This window comes from Sciurus carolinensis, chromosome 6 (genome assembly GCF_902686445.1).
Source record: "Sciurus carolinensis chromosome 6, mSciCar1.2, whole genome shotgun sequence".
NCBI classification, from domain to species: Eukaryota; Metazoa; Chordata; class Mammalia; order Rodentia; family Sciuridae; genus Sciurus; species Sciurus carolinensis.
The window spans coordinates 42,159,865-42,175,921 of NC_062218.1; the positions used below are offsets into that span (position 1 = coordinate 42,159,865).

General features: G+C 36.1%; 1 protein-coding gene across 1 annotated transcript in view; it reads left to right on the top strand.

Annotated features, from left to right (window-relative positions):
- Itga1 (integrin subunit alpha 1) overlaps window positions 1-16,057 on the top strand; it is a 152,248-nt gene that overhangs the window by 104,114 nt on the left and 32,077 nt on the right. Inside the window, exons 10-14 of the mRNA XM_047554870.1 lie at window positions 3,924-3,997; window positions 4,459-4,603; window positions 9,880-10,022; window positions 12,891-13,034; window positions 13,903-14,160. Of these exons, the coding sequence (XP_047410826.1) occupies window positions 3,924-3,997; window positions 4,459-4,603; window positions 9,880-10,022; window positions 12,891-13,034; window positions 13,903-14,160 (764 nt within the window). The remainder of the gene's footprint in view (window positions 1-3,923; window positions 3,998-4,458; window positions 4,604-9,879; window positions 10,023-12,890; window positions 13,035-13,902; window positions 14,161-16,057) is intronic.

Consider the following 16,057-nt stretch of genomic DNA (forward strand, 5'->3'; position numbering starts at 1 on the left):
AGGGTAAATAGCTACAATTATGAAGGTCCTGCTTGCCAAGGACAGTGCCACCTAATGAGGCAAGCATGCCAAGGACTTGCCTAATGAAACAGGAAATGGTCTAAGGTCTCCCTCTCCTATCAAGCACTGGGGAAAATGCTGAAATTTCTAACCAGAAGCTGTGCAGAGGGGCAGAGTGGTCAGCTCAACCCCAGAACAGCGCAGGGAGGGGTTCAAAGTCAGAAACTCAGAGAGAGAGGACAGACTCTTAGGTGATGCCAGTGCAGAGGGTGGCGTGTCACCCAGCTTCTCTCTCCCTGTTCTCAGCTGAAAATAGAGCAGCACAGCACAGGCAGGCAAACATGCGGACTCTGCTGCTGCATTCTTACTGCTGTTCTTGCAAAGATGAGTGAGAATTTGCCTTCAAGCATTGCCTTTAGAATACATGTTTAACTTGCTGGGCATGGTGGTGCATGCTTGTAATCCCAGCAGCTTGGGAGGCTGAGGCAGGAGGATCACAAGTTCAAAGCCAGCCTTAGCAATTTAGCAAGGCCCTAAGCAACTTAGCAAGACCCTATCTTAAAATTAAAAAAAAAAAAAAAAAAAAAAGGGCTGGTGATGTGGCTCAGTGGTTAAGCATCCTTGGGTTCAACCCCTAGTGCCAAAAACAACAACAACAAGAAAAACATGTTTAACTTAAAGACATTGAGAGGGCAATTTGTGCAAGAGATTAAAACAATATATCTGAATTCTTGATGATTGTCCCATTAATCTAGTTTTATAAATGGTAATTACTAATGAATTTGTTGATAACTTTACAGCAGTAAATAAATAGTAAATATGTTTGATGTCACATATTTGATTATTCTCATGCCTCAATGGAAGGGTGGACTGACTTTTTTAAAAAATTGTATGTTATTTTTAACTTGTCTTCAAAACCAAATAAATCAGTAACTCCCTACTGGAAGCAAGTAAATCAACATTCCCTCAGCTCCCTCAGGAAACTGTGGCTTTGGGTTCGTGAATATTTTGAGAATAATTTGGGAATAGTGCATTTGGAGAGAATGCTCTGGATTGTCTATGCATTTCAGTAAAGAGCTTCAAAGTGGGCACTGGATCCTTAAAAAGTACATGATCAGTCTGCATGTGGCTTAGAGCCCTGTTAACAACTCCCCTCCTGATCTGTGAGTGATACCCACAACCAGTTATTTAATAAATGCAAACTATGCATTTAGGGCCAGTTCAATGGCCTGAAATGTGGGTGGGACTGGTGGAGCTGGAAACACTTTTAAATATGTGAATGAAATTTTTTTAGCCCTGTAAAAATATCAAGTAAGTTTAGCCTAGACAGGGTTCCCAGGTCATAAGGATGAAACACAATAGCATCATGGTTTGCTAGGGACACTTTCTTCCCCTGTTTTTTCATATTGTTTCTATATATTCCACTCTAGCAGTGAAGATTAGAGGTACTGAAGTTTCCCCCTGCAGGCTTATTATGACCCTGCAGTTTTCCAGAACCTCTCCTTTGAAGGAGAGATCAATACCAGTAGCACCCAATACAGAGAAAATGCTGACCTGAACCAGATAGCCCCTATAAAGACTTTAACATTACTATAGTGAACAGGATGAGTTCAATTACTATTTACAGTGTTTCTAGTTGTGAACAAGAGGATAGGGGAGGGTGTAGGATGTAAGTGAGTAAATAGAGGTACCCGTCAAAGGGCCTCCAATCTCCTGTAGGTCTCTCAGGAAGGGAGCCGCCCTTCTAATGATGATGGCCATGCCCTCAGGGATAATTCAAAATTCCTGCACCAGCCTCCAAAGAAGCTGGGGAGCCCCAGCGAGCATGTGTTGAGTCAGCACAGGGGGCAGGCACAGTGTCCCTCTGCAATGGCGGGGACCGGCAACCATTAGCAGTGGGTGGGTGGCCAGCTCAGTGACCGGCGTCCAACACAGATTCAATGCAATTCCAATTAAAATCCCAATGACATTTCTCATAGAAATAGAGAAAGCAATCATGAACTTCATCTGGAAGAACAAGAGACCTTGAATAACCAAAACAATCCTGAATAGAAAAAGTGAAACAGGAGGTATCACAATACCAGACATTAAACTATACTACAGAGCAACAGTAATAAAAACAGCATCATATTGGCACCAAAATAGTCAGACAGACCAATGGTACAGAATAGAAGACACAGAGACAAAACCACATAAAGACAGTCACCTCATACTAGACAAAGGAGCTAAAAACCTACAATGGAGAAAAGATAGCCTGTTCAACAAATGGTGCTGGCAAAACTGGAAATCCATATGCAGTAAAAGGAAATTAAACCTCTATCTCTCACCCTGCACAAAACTCAACTCACAATGAATCAAGGACATAGGATTTAGACCAAAGACCCTGCAACTAATAGAAGACAAAGTAGGCCTGAATCTTCATCACATTGACTTAGGATCAGACTTCCTCAATAAGACTCCCATAACACAAGAAATCAAGGCAAGAACCAATAAATGGGATGGACTCAAACTAAAAAGCTTTTTCTCATCAAAGGATACAATCAAGAATGTGAAGAGAGAGCCTACAGAGTGGGAGAAAATCTTTTTCACATGCACTTCAGATACAGCACTTATCTCCAAAATTTATAAAGAACTTACAAAACTTTACACCAAAAATACAAAGAACCCAATCAATAAGTGGGCCGAGGAACTGGACAGACACTTTACAGAAGAAGACATACAGGCAATTAGTAAATATATATATATATATATATATATATATATATATATATATATATATATATGAAAAAGTGTTCAACATCTCTAGTAATGAGAGAAATGCAAATTAAAACAACTCTAAGATTTCATCTTACTCCAATTAGAATAGCTATTATCAAGAACACAAACAATAATAGATGTTGATGTGGATGTGGGGGAAAAGGCACACTTTTACATTGCTGGTGGAGTTGCAAATTGGTATAGCCACTCTGGATAGCACCATGGAGATTCCTCAGAAAACTTGGAATGGACCCACTTTTTGAGCCAGTTATCCCACTCCTTGGTTTATACCCAAAAGGCTTGAAATCAGCATACTACAGCAACATAGCCACATCAATGTTTATAGCAGCTCAGTTCACAATAGCTAGATTATGGAACCAACCTAGATGCCCTTCAACAGATGAATGGATAAAGAAACTGTGGTATATATACACAATGGAATGTTATTCAGCTGTGAAGAATAATAGTATTATGGCATTTGCAAATAAATGGATGGAATTGGAGAATATCATGCTAAGTGAAATAATCCAATCCCAAAAAACCAAAGGCCGAATGTTTTCCCTGATAAGTGGAGAATGATATATAATGGGGGTGGGAAGGTGGGGAGTGAGAGAAGAATGGAGGAACTTCACATTATGTAGAAGGAAATGAGGGGGTATGAAAAATGGAGACAGGCATCATTACCCTAGGTACATGTACGATTACATGAATGGTATGAGTCTACATTGTGTACAAACCATAGAAATGAAATGATGTACCCCATTTGTGTACAATGAATCAAAATGTAGTCTGTAAAAATCAAAAAATAAATAAATAATTAAAAAAAAAAAAGAATGAAACAGGCTTCCCGCTACTGTAATGCAACTTGAACTTCGTGGACCCATAGAAGATACAATGTGCTACGATGTAAGAATGCAGGTTTCTCCTGACTTCCAGCAAGGATGGGGAAGCTATTGAGCAAGAATCCAGCCAAGAGTCTTTTCACTAACCAGTTTTCTCTCAACCTAGGAAATTTGGGTTGAGAAATGTACTACAGAAAGTACCTGAGATGTTATAAGTTGTGGTTGACAAGACCCCAGGTTCTACTGGGTCTCTGTGTCCTGCAAGCTAGCAGTGCACTAAAAGGCATCGTTAGTTACTTATGGTGATGTTTCCCTATGTTATAGCTACAGCAGACCAGTCAGCAGCTTCATTTGAAATGGAAATGTCTCAGACAGGCTTCAGCGCTCATTATTCACAGGTATGTTGATCACTTAGCAGTAAAGGAAACACCTTTTTGCAAGACTTCCTTCCCTCAAATCAACACAGAGCCATCAATATTACAAATTCAATTTGTGTTTTCTGGTATGAGCTGTTATGAAGACCATGAGGATGTTTTCTAATCCAAATAGGAAAATGACATTTCACAGTCTTCTTATTAGGAAAACATTATATCACACAATTCATTGTATGTTACTAATAATTGTGAATCAGCTAGTCTGAGCTCTGTCTTATGTAATTATATATCTGGCTAAACAAAATACTTAATTTATTTGCTAAAGATAAGGAATGTATCTTTTTCTCAGTGTTAAGGTAATCAAGAGTCTTGCTAGAATTCCTTAGACTTTTGGATACCCAAAATAAAGCAAAAAGTCAAGATTAGAAAATATACCATTGGTAGTTAAATGTTAAACATTATTGCTCTCTCTATTTGTGTATAAGGATTGGATCATGCTTGGAGCAGTAGGAGCCTATGATTGGAATGGAACAGTAGTAATGCAGAAGGCTAATCAAATCATAATTCCTCAAAACACAACCTTTAAAGTTGAATCTACCAAGAAGAATGAACCGCTTGCTTCTTATTTAGGTAAGGCTTGGATGCAAACTATAGGTTACTTTTAATTTTTTTTTATCTTTAGCATTATTTGCTTATAGTTCTATAGGTGCAAACCATGTAGTGAGAACACCTGAAAGAATTAGGTATTTTAAAGAGTCCATAAAGGGTTTCAGACCGCTGAGCAGCCTTATTGAGTTGAAGTATCAGAACCTGGAGGACCTTGTTTCTCAGTAGGACCTTCTAGTTCAGGGAATGATTCAGACTATGTGCACTTTAAGAGGTCTCTTTATACCTGGTATTTTCTTCAAATTCAAGAACTATCGACAGAAAATGAGTAGGTGGAAAAGGAGACCTTAACATCACCTACATCCTGAAGAATAGACTCCCATATTCTCTTACCATTAGCTTCTTATATGGTTCTAATTTTTAGAAAGAGAAATTTAGCCTGGCATGATGGTGCTTGACTATAACCTCAACTACTAGGGAAGGTGAACAAGAGAACCCCAAGCTCAAGTTCAGCGTGATACAATTTAGCAAGATCCAATCTCAAAAAATAAAAACTTAAAAAGGGATGGTAGAGCGCTTCTCTAGTATGTGCAAGGCCCTGTGTTTAATTCCGCAGTTCACACGCAAACACACACACACACACACACAGAGGCATATGCACATAAAGAGACAGAAAAACAGAAAGAGAATCTTAAGTGGATTCACATATAGCTTCTTCTCTCATAGCTCTATAAGTAATCAGGCAAATAATGAACTTAAACCCAATGATGTAACCTCCTCTTGTTTTCTAAAGACTTTCCAGTCTCAAGGAAGAGTATGTCTGGTACCATCTTATTCAGGATCTCTACCAGACTTGGAGATGCCCAGGAGTGCTAGGAAGCACCCTCATCCCTGAAGATCTCAGTGAAGGTTGGGAGGACCTAGAATGGAGTGGTTTCCCAACTCTCATTCAACAGATGTTTTTCTAGCTCCTCTCCTGCCCCCAGGCACATGTTCTGTTACTGGGGACGCTGTAGTAAAGTAAACAAATACCTTAGCCTTGAAGCTTTCACATTTTAGTGTGTTGGCATTCCTCTGTGGGATCTTTCTGTCCTGGAGCAAATCTTGTTCTCAACATCAGCCAGTTTCTTTCTACTTTATGAGGAGAGTGGCAGGTTTTGCTGGTATTTCCATATGCCTCCTTATTCAAGAACACCTATTAAAGCTGTAGAGGCAGGAGGATTTAAGAATAATAAAAACCTTGTATTATAGATGACTAAAAATATAATGGTGGTCAGCAGGGACAGTGTGGTTGCTAAAACCCCTGAAGATTCTTTGAACCAAGCTAATGAAAGTCTAGTCTCCTTTCTATAGAAATCTCATTACATTCTACCCTGGTCAGACAACAGTCAGAATATCACATTGTTTTTATCATCACATATTTCAAAGGCAAAATGGCAAACTGGAATGTTCCAGTAAAAGATTATTTAGAGAATACAGATCTGTAAACCACTCCAGCAAAAGTTCCTCTCCCTCCAAAACTTGAAGAAATTGGAGGTGAGAAAGCAAATCGTATGTTGTATGTCTTTGAAATATTTGCAAGGTTGTGATCTAAAATACAGGGAAGACTCTATAAGACTGTTGTATATGAAATGCCTTGGAAGCAAGAACCAGTTAAATCTGAGACTGTTTCCTATCCTAGATAGAACAATTATAACCAATTACCCTCAGATATAATGGATTGCATATAAATTAGTATAACTCCTTGTGAAAGGGATTTGACAATGCATTTACGGACCCATAAAAAGTTCACAACATATTGAGTCAGAAATTTTACTTCTGAAGATCTAACCCAAGAAACAAATCCAATATTTAAGAACGCCATGTGAATTCCGTTTTCATTGTATTGATATGTATGGTATTGGAGAAATAGCATTATCCCAAATGTCCAAAAAATTGGGGGATAATGAAATAAATAGTAAATCCACTTATTGGAACATGATGCCCTCAGCAAAATAAAAATGATAAAACTGCTAATGCCACAATACTAACGACTTGGTGCAGTTCTGGAGTTATCAATTAAAGATGGCTCTCAGTTACAGAGATGTGTATTTATTTTCTGCCCATTCCTGTGGCCTTAGCAACACCTCAGTTTATTTCTAAAGTGGCAATAATTACACTGATGTATAATTTAGGCTATTAAAAAGATTGAATTAAATAATGACTATAAGGTGTTTAGTTCTGTGACTGACATGCGAGTACTCAATGTAGCGTCTCAACATGCCCTTCTTTCTGTAACCCAGCAAACTGCCTCAATATGTGCTTAGTTTGGTGGTGAGAATACAGATGAGATTGAATTCCCTGCCTCCTCCACCCACAGTTTGCTGATTTCTAATCATGCCAGAAAGACTCCAAAGGAAGGGGAAAGACGTGAGGCAAAGGAGTGGAATGGAGACAAATCACGCCTGTTTCCCATTACGTCACCAGCTTCTCACGCTTCTCCCAAAGAGTGAATTATGGGAGCTGACCTCACGTACTGTTCATAAATTCATGCATTGGGCTCTGCCATCCTTTTTCTTTTCCCTTCCATTTTGTGCTTTTCCTTTTCAAGAAGTAATATGAAGCTTGAATGTTTATAATTACTTGCCTTGTTAAAGTTTGGCTACATTTGACTCTCTCTTTCTTTTCCTTTTTATTGTCTTTAAACCCTGAACCCCAGTGAGAAGCAATTGTGATTGGTAGTTATTGTCCCTGTGATTTAGAAGCCAATATTCTCAGTTACCCCATGCAAATTATGAAAGTTAATTAAGTAACTATGCAACTCCAAGTCCTAAACATCATTTTCAACTTGTTTTTTAAAGGGTCATTTATCCATTCGTGTTCACAGCTCTGAAAATCACACAAAATAGTAATAACAAACATATATTAAAACCCTCGCATTTATCCCACTCCCTTCTTTATATTTCTTAGTACAACAGCAGGAAATAATGCAGTCTTTGTTTTGCACTTCTTCTTTTCCATTTTATGTATGAATAAACATGACCCTGAAATTCTTATTTTTAAGAATATTGCAATTAGTAATATAAAAAATAATACATTCTGTGTTTGAAAAAGAGTATTTTACATTCTGTTATATGGAACAATGAAAACTCAAAGAAAAATGAACAAATGAGAATGTGAGAAAACTATTCATAAAGGACAATATGTCTAAGGAATTGTGTTCCCTCAGCACTTGTAAGAATAAGTGATACAAAAGCCTCTGTTCCTCTTTTAAAATTTGGAAAAAAGTGGAATTAATACCTTATGGTGAAATACTTGTTAAGTAAATTAGAAATATGGTCTTTTTCTTCATTGGAAATGCTGTTCTGTGGCATTTTGAAGAACAATCTGCCTTTTTCACCACTGATGAACAGTTCTGGTTACTAGAACATTTCTTCCTTCTGAAGAGTTATCATCTACGTGTAGTCATTTTAGCCCATTGATTTAGCTCTGTTCTCTAGAGACACAAAGAATAAATAATAAATAATAATCATAGTAATCTGACTTAAAGACACAATTCATGTTCTTTCCCATAAATGAACTGACATGATCTCTCAAAATAGCTTGCTATACATTTGACCCAGAAAACTTCACAAAATCATACAATTCATAATGTTAGAATCATCTTATTCACTTTGAGAATATCCACAAAACTTCCCAAGCCATCACACATATGCATATCTAAAAGGCCACCAAGTATCTGAAAAGTGACTTTACAATCCCAGTGTGCATTGTTCCATCATTATCGTGGTACAGTTGGTAGATGTGCCCAAGGGAAGGTGGATGCCCAGAAAGAGTGCAGAAATTTTTCTGTACATGCTTAAAAATTGAAGATAGTAATGCTGAACTCAAGGGCTTATATGTAGACTCCCTGGTCATCAAGAACATCCTGGTGAACAAAACACCCAAGATCACTGACTGTTTACAGAACTCATGGTGGGATTTAACCTATTTATAATCTCCCTTTGTCACATTGAGATGATCCTGACTGCAATAAAACAAATTGTTCTTAAACCAGGAGTGGAAAGTACACAGAAGAAAAAAACAAAAATCAAAAACTTGTAATTCAGGAATAATTGGACATAAAGTACATGCAAATGAAACTAAAAGTAGGAAAAAAAGACACTTGAAATTTTGGAGAGCACAAAAGCTCAACTAAAAAGGAGTGACTGGGTGCAGTTGTGTAAGCCTGAAATCCCAGCTACTGGGGAGGCTGAGGCTGAGGCTGAAGGATGGATGGCAAGTTGGAGGCCAGACTTGGTAACTTAGTAAGACCTTGTCTCAAAATAAAGTTTTTTTAAAAAAGGAGTTGAGGCTGTAGGTCAGTGGTCAGATTCTTGGCTAACATGCACAAAACCTTAGATTTAATACCTGCCTCACAAAGGACAAATGATTTAATACCTGCCTCACAAAGGACACTTGAAAAACTATTCTAATTCACTAATAATAATCAAACACAAATTAATATTACCAAGGTACTATTGTTAGAAAATGTTTAACACCTATTAAATATTCAAATAATAATAATGTCAGAACACTTGGGAAAGTGATAAAACTAGGTGTAAATAATTAATATAAATGTTTTGGAAACAATTTGCCAGATAGTATAAGAACCATTAAAAACTTGATCCACCAATCTATTGAAATTTACTGTCAAAAAACGTCCAAAAAAAAAAAAAAAGAAAGAAAAAAGTAAATAAATGCTTAAAGGTATAATGCCAAACAATTAAAAACCACCTAAATTCCAACATTCCATCAGGGGATGGTCAAGTAGTAAACATAATAAATACCTTTATACTTGAACTCACAGAAATAATATTCACTAATTAAATTTACATTTAAAATCAGCCTACCAAGAGAGAAAGATTTACATTTCCTATAATCCTAACAATATGATATCATTAATGTCTATAGCACAGACACTTGTGACCAAACTGAATATAATAGATGTATTCCAAAATGGTGAACTAGGGATAGTAAGGGGCTTTGTACACCCTTTCATATTTTTCTATCATCACTGTTATATCATTTGTGCTTTTAAACAATGAAAAACTGAGGTTGAAGAGAAAATGCCTTTCCAGAACAAAGTAGTTGTGGTAGATAATGATAAAGCTTCTAACCAAACCAAATTTTACATGCACTTAAAAATCATTATTTTCAGAAAAGCAGAAATCCATATAAAAATAGATAAGTTATTCTCCCAACAATCTAAAGTCATCCATAATATATTACATTCAGACTTTAAGGGGCCAAATGTATGTCTGGAATCTCTCTTTGGTTAGGTTACACAGTAAACTCTGCCACTACTCCTGGAGATGTCCTCTACGTTGCTGGACAGCCACGGTACAACCACACAGGCCAGGTCATCATCTACAGGATGGAAGATGGAGACATCAAGATTCTCCAGACACTCAGTGGAGAGCAGGTAAGCTTGAAAAATGTTTCCAATTAGTTTCTTCATACTCCATGTAGGTTTCTATTTTCCTAAATTTTATAAAAGTAATACCTGCATAGTCAATATCCACCATAAGCAGGGTTACCTGTTAGGTTCTTTGGAGAGATGTAAGTTGTACCTTGTGCCTCATAAACACTGCAGATGGGTAGAAGTGAAGGTAAGATGTAGAAATAACAGGGAAAGATGCAGATGTGCAAAATATGTACAAGAAAAGAGATCTAAAACATCAAGAATCATAAAAGTGCCAAGGACACTAGCAGTATATTCAGAAAGTAGAAAGAGTATTTTAAGTTAAGATTAGTACAGACAGCCTTAATAAGAGATGGGATTTGGGCTGAGTCTAGAAAGAAAGATAAAATATAGAAAAGTAGAAAGGAAAGTAAAAGAGAATGTTGAAAAGATAACGTGGACCCCTATTGTGTGAAACACTGAATGACAAACTAAAAAGTTTGACTTATACTCCAAAAGTAATGGGAAATTGTAACACAAAATTGGAAAATTATTATTAGATCATATTGATTACCTTAAAAGTAACTTAGGAAATTATACATGCAATCGGCAAACATAAATACTTATAGCATATTTTAGACTGAAAGAATAGCATCTATCTATGCTATTTTTTGTTGTTGTTATTTTGGGATTATAATAACTTGGGTAACATTTGTTTATTTTTATAGTTTTCTGTATTTTCCAAGTGTTTCCAAGTGTTAATAAATTACAATGACAAATTATTAACTTTATTCTGCAATCCTCAAAGGGGTTCTTCTTAGGCCTCAGTAAGTATTTTGTCTCTGTAGACTAGACCAGCACAATGTATAGCCCAGGTGCAACAAGTTCACACAGGCAGGTCTAGGAGCTGCCCTGGCTCTAGAGCCCACTCTCCATAGGAACTCATATCCTTTAGGATAGCAGCACAGATATCGCTTACAGGATCTCTGCAAAGGGCAAGCTAGCACCAAGAGCCACCACCATCTGAGATGCCCCAAATATGTTACCTGTACAGGTAGAATTCACTTGTGATTCCACATGACCTCAATGCAACATCCCAGCCATAGCTTGTTTTCACACCATGGGTGATGCTTAGCAATATAATTGGAATCCTATCCTTAGCTGGTTCCCAGAAGAATCTTAGAGTAAGTACACCAGAGGTCAGGTTCTCATATTGTCAGGAAAAAGGGTTTTATCAACTCTGCCACTTTCATGCTCTCAAAATGCATCAGCAATAAAAACAAGACTGTTGTTGTGACTTAAGGATGATGTAAGAACTTAAAATGAGCTATCAACAATGAAACATAGAAGAGGAAGAGGTCTAATAGGCACAGATAAAGAGGCATTGAAAAAGTAAAATGAAGCATTTTAGATGACATATTCAGTTCATTATCATTCTGTTAATTGTCTACAGGTGTAAGGAAATATAAAATTTTGTGAAAAATTTCGTACTCAAGTAGAGGAAAGTATCATGAATGATTTAAATTATGAGTGATTTTAGTTTTCAGCCTGCAAATCTAAGAGAGAGGTGGCTCCATTAGAATGTCAACAACTCAAGCAGCTGGAGTACTTATTAACAAAGTTAAAAAAAAGGTATTAAGATTTTGATGTCTCTTCTTGTAGTAATAAGCACAAATTCAGGTGTGTGCAGATGGCAGTGAGGTGAAGTAAATGAATAAAGTTGCCAGGCATTAGACACTAAAGAGTTGGGGAACCCTGGGCAGCTTGTGAGCTCCAAGAGCCATTGTATTGTGGAAATAAAGGTCCAGTGCTGCCAGAGCTCGCTACATTTTTAAAAAATGTTTGTGATTAATGTAACATTGAAAAACCTAAGCCCTTCAAAAGTCAGTGAGAGAAGTACTTTCAAAAGTTATAAAAAGTACATTCAAAAGTATATCTCATAATATCTAGATGTCTACCAATGTCTAGAAATGCAGAAATGGAGCGTCAAGAAGGAAAACAAAGGGAAATATACAACATGCTGTGTAAGTATTTGGGAAGCTTTGTGGTCTAGGGTAAGAGAAGGGAAAGGAAGCCTCAGACCTGGGCTCCCAGGGAGGCCAAAGTTTAAGGGATGGGAGAAGCAAAAGGGACCAGCAAAGAAGAAAAGAAAGGATGATCAATGATATAGGGACAGAATCACAAGAGCAAAAATGAAAGCACAGAATCTAAGATGGGAAGTGTCAATAAGAGAGGAACTAAGAGTATCAAATATTAAACATATTTAAAAAGGTGATTTAAGCATTTAGATAGCAAAATATAAACTCCCTGCTTTTCCCTAAAACAGATTGTTATCTTTAAAAGGGTAAATATATTGCCACAAGGGGATGGCCCTCTGTGATCCTTTCATATTTTCCATCTTTCATAACTGCTGGGACAAGACTTAGCCATTGTTAGGTAGATAATCCCTATAGGAATCCAAAACCAGTCAGTTCCTTTTAATGCACTTATTTTGTAATTTCCTATTACTAAACTTAAACATATATGAAACCATTCTAGAATGCCTTCTCTCTATCCCCCTACCTTTTTTTTCTTAAAAAAAAAAAATTACTGTAGTATTGCTGATCGGATTTGTGAAGAAAGATAGTATTAGGACAAAATCTAAAGAAAACCTTTTCTATTACTCTCAAGCTATGAAATCTGACATCCCTTTGTCCTCAAAGATGAGATAGAGTGATATTCTGTAGTATAATGAATGCTCAACCTGCACCAGTTTCTATAGTTTATTTCCTTTGTCAACCAAATCTTAAATCCTGTTCTAGATTGAAAGAAGTAAGAGAAATGCAGATTTTAACTTCCTTGAGAATGTCCAATGTTAACTGGGCTGTCTTGTTTTGTCTTCTGCCCTAGATCGGTTCCTATTTTGGTAGTGTCTTAACTACAGTTGACATTGATAAAGATTCTAACACTGACATCCTTCTGGTCGGGGCTCCCATGTACATGGGAACAGAGAAAGAGGAACAAGGAAAAGTGTATGTGTACACTCTGAATCAGGTAATGGTATCTGAATTTGGTAAAAATCCAGGAAAACCTTTTCCTTTTCTTCAATTTTGAATAATGCAGTTCTCATTTTTTCATTCAATTTGGAATGTTTTGAAAAAACATTTAAAGCATTTAAAATTCTATTTAACTAATCCCAGCCCTTAGATATTTTCTTCTTGGAAATATGAAGTGTTGGTTTGTTTGTTGTCAGAATATAAAGGATAGAGAAAACAAATATAAAACTCACTAAATTGCTAATTAAACCCACCCATCAACTATCAGCTCTGACCAGGAGGTGGGTACCTTTAGAGATGTAGTGGGTTGGGTCGTGGAAGGGAAGTAGTTAGTTCCAAATCAGTGACATGAGATGCTTCCCAGAAAACACTGTGGTTACTCTTTTTATTCCCCCCAAGAAAATGTGTTCTTGACCACCTTTGTTAATACTTTGTCCTTGCTTTTTTTGTTTGTTTGTTTTTTTGTTTTCTTACTCTAGGCAGCTTTAGAGAAAGTCTGCTTTCTAAACAGCATGCATTTATGTATTTCCTCATTGTCTTATAGGGAAGCATTGAGAAAGGAAAAAAAGAGCACAAAAGTTAGGAGAAATTGAGGAATAAAAAATTCAGTTCTTTGACTTTAAAATGATCCTATCTATTACAAACTCACTTGATTGCATTATAAAACGACTCTTAAAATTCCTCTTTCTGATTATTCTACAGTCTCTTCTTTGGAATCCCTAACTTTGCTTCCACTTTTTAAGAAATTTTTACAAACTGTACTGGTAATGTACAAATGGTTCTTAATAGTGTTGATTTGGCATGCACTTCATTTCTGCTCTAGTAGTGACAGAAATCCATAAGTATCCTGTTTATCTTTTTTCCAGACAAGATTTGAATATCAAATGAGCCTGGAACCAATTAAACAGATTTGCTGTTCATCTCTGAAGCACAATTCATGCACAAAAGAAAACAAAAATGAGCCATGCGGGGCTCGTTTTGGAACAGCGATTGCTGCTGTAAAAGACCTCAATCTTGACGGATTTAATGACGTAGTGATAGGGGCTCCGCTGGAGGATGATCACGCAGGAGCCGTGTACATTTATCATGGTAGTGGGAAGACTGTAAGGAAGGAGTATGTTCAAGTAAGAAGTTAAACCTACATATTCTCACCCTCCAGTGCTGAGTGCCATTGTCTGACTTGCTTGATGAGCTATTTGATTTTCTTCTGACTTTATTGGGAAACTCAATCTAATTCTCTCCTGAGAGTTTTCTTTATAGAAGAATTACTTTACATTTCACACTTTATCTGGGTTCTTTTCTGTTGTTATTTGCCATATCCCTAGGATTTGATCTCTTGAAATGATAAAAAAAAACCTTCATAACAATGCTATTTAATATCTGCAATGTATTTGATCCTAAAGAGAGATTACTTCTCTGAATAAGAGAAAATTTATATGATTTAGCCAATAAAGGAGGTAAGAGTGAGATTGTTGTTTTTATATTTAGTGTTCATGTTATTATAGTAAGATTTCATTGAATTTTTATTTCTGAATTAAATTGGCATATTTTCATCACATAAATTTTGTTTCTGAAGTTTTATCATTTTCTCATAAGTAATCCTCCTTGGAAAAACATGGTGTAAGTAGGCTTAATCTGCAGGGGACTTCTGTTGTTCCTGTCTTAAATTTGTTGTCAGTTAACAGCTCTAATCTATTAATTTAATTTTTTCATATGTGAGAAAATTACTAATTTACAGAAATGCTTAATGCAGTACAAAAACAAGAGCATTTTAAGTAATTCTAATATAATTGTTTTCCTGTAATCATAGTTGGTTGGGCATTGAACAATCACCTATGAATAAAAAAAAAATTCACCACTTTCTAGCTTATATGCCATGAAAAGAAATCATAACATTAATTACTTCTTTTTACATTTGAGTGGTCTCTTTTGGTTCTGTAGTCAATAGAGTTCTCAAAACTATTCATGTATTATAGTGTTTAATTTTTCATAAAGTCATAATGACATTAACAGTGAACAAACCAAAGAGTTATTTCAGTAACAACAATTCTATTCATTTGATCAATGATTTGTTTCTATTAAAAATTTTCATGGTATTAAGTACTTAACTAGAGACAGGCATTATTAACCATTGGGACATGATGGTACCAAGAAATACAAGAAGAAATATCTTTCTTTTGTTCTACCACTTTATTCTTTCACTATTAATCCTGCTAATTCAGTGGAATGGCATTTGAAGTAGAAAAAGGAAGACTTTTTATCATTTAATAGAATAGGATTTTCATAAGAAGTATATTTGTAAAATAGTGGTAAATCAAAATGCATTTTTAAACAAAAATAACAAAGCAGAATACTAAAGTTAGATTTCTTTAATTATCAGCAAAATGTTTTCCAAGGAACAGGTGAGGACATGCTTGCTTTTTCCATGGGAACCAGAGGCACTGCTGGTATACAGGATAATCAAATGGAATTAAGTCTTTCAGGACCAATGAGGCAGATACATCCTTATTTGTTTGCTGAAAAATTATGGAAATACTTCCCAATGGGACATGCGAGTTTAAGCATGAGAAATGTTTCCAATTGGTTTGCCTTATTTGGCTTATTGTTTTTTAAATAAAAACGGAGATGAGAAGACCCCAAGTTTAGAGAGAGTCTGTCAGTCCTGCTTCCTTGCCAGCAGGTTTTATTAAATTAGCATCATCTTTGTACCAATGTTAATGGTGATGGGCACAGATCAGCTCAATTTTCACTTCTACCTACTTTGAGGACACACGTGAGTGGAGTTGGTCTATTGTGACCTGGACTTTTAGGACAATTATTTTTGACACTCAGTAAAAAAGACTGAATATTAAAAAACGTACTTGATGGAATGTATTATTTATCCTGAGCTACAAAGTTTAATAAACCCCAAATTGGCCCCTAAAACAATATTCTATTCCCCTGCTTACTTATATAATAGCTTCTCAAGATTTTCAATGTCTTTAATTATCCCTGTACAGTGGGATTAAAAAGGACCTAGAA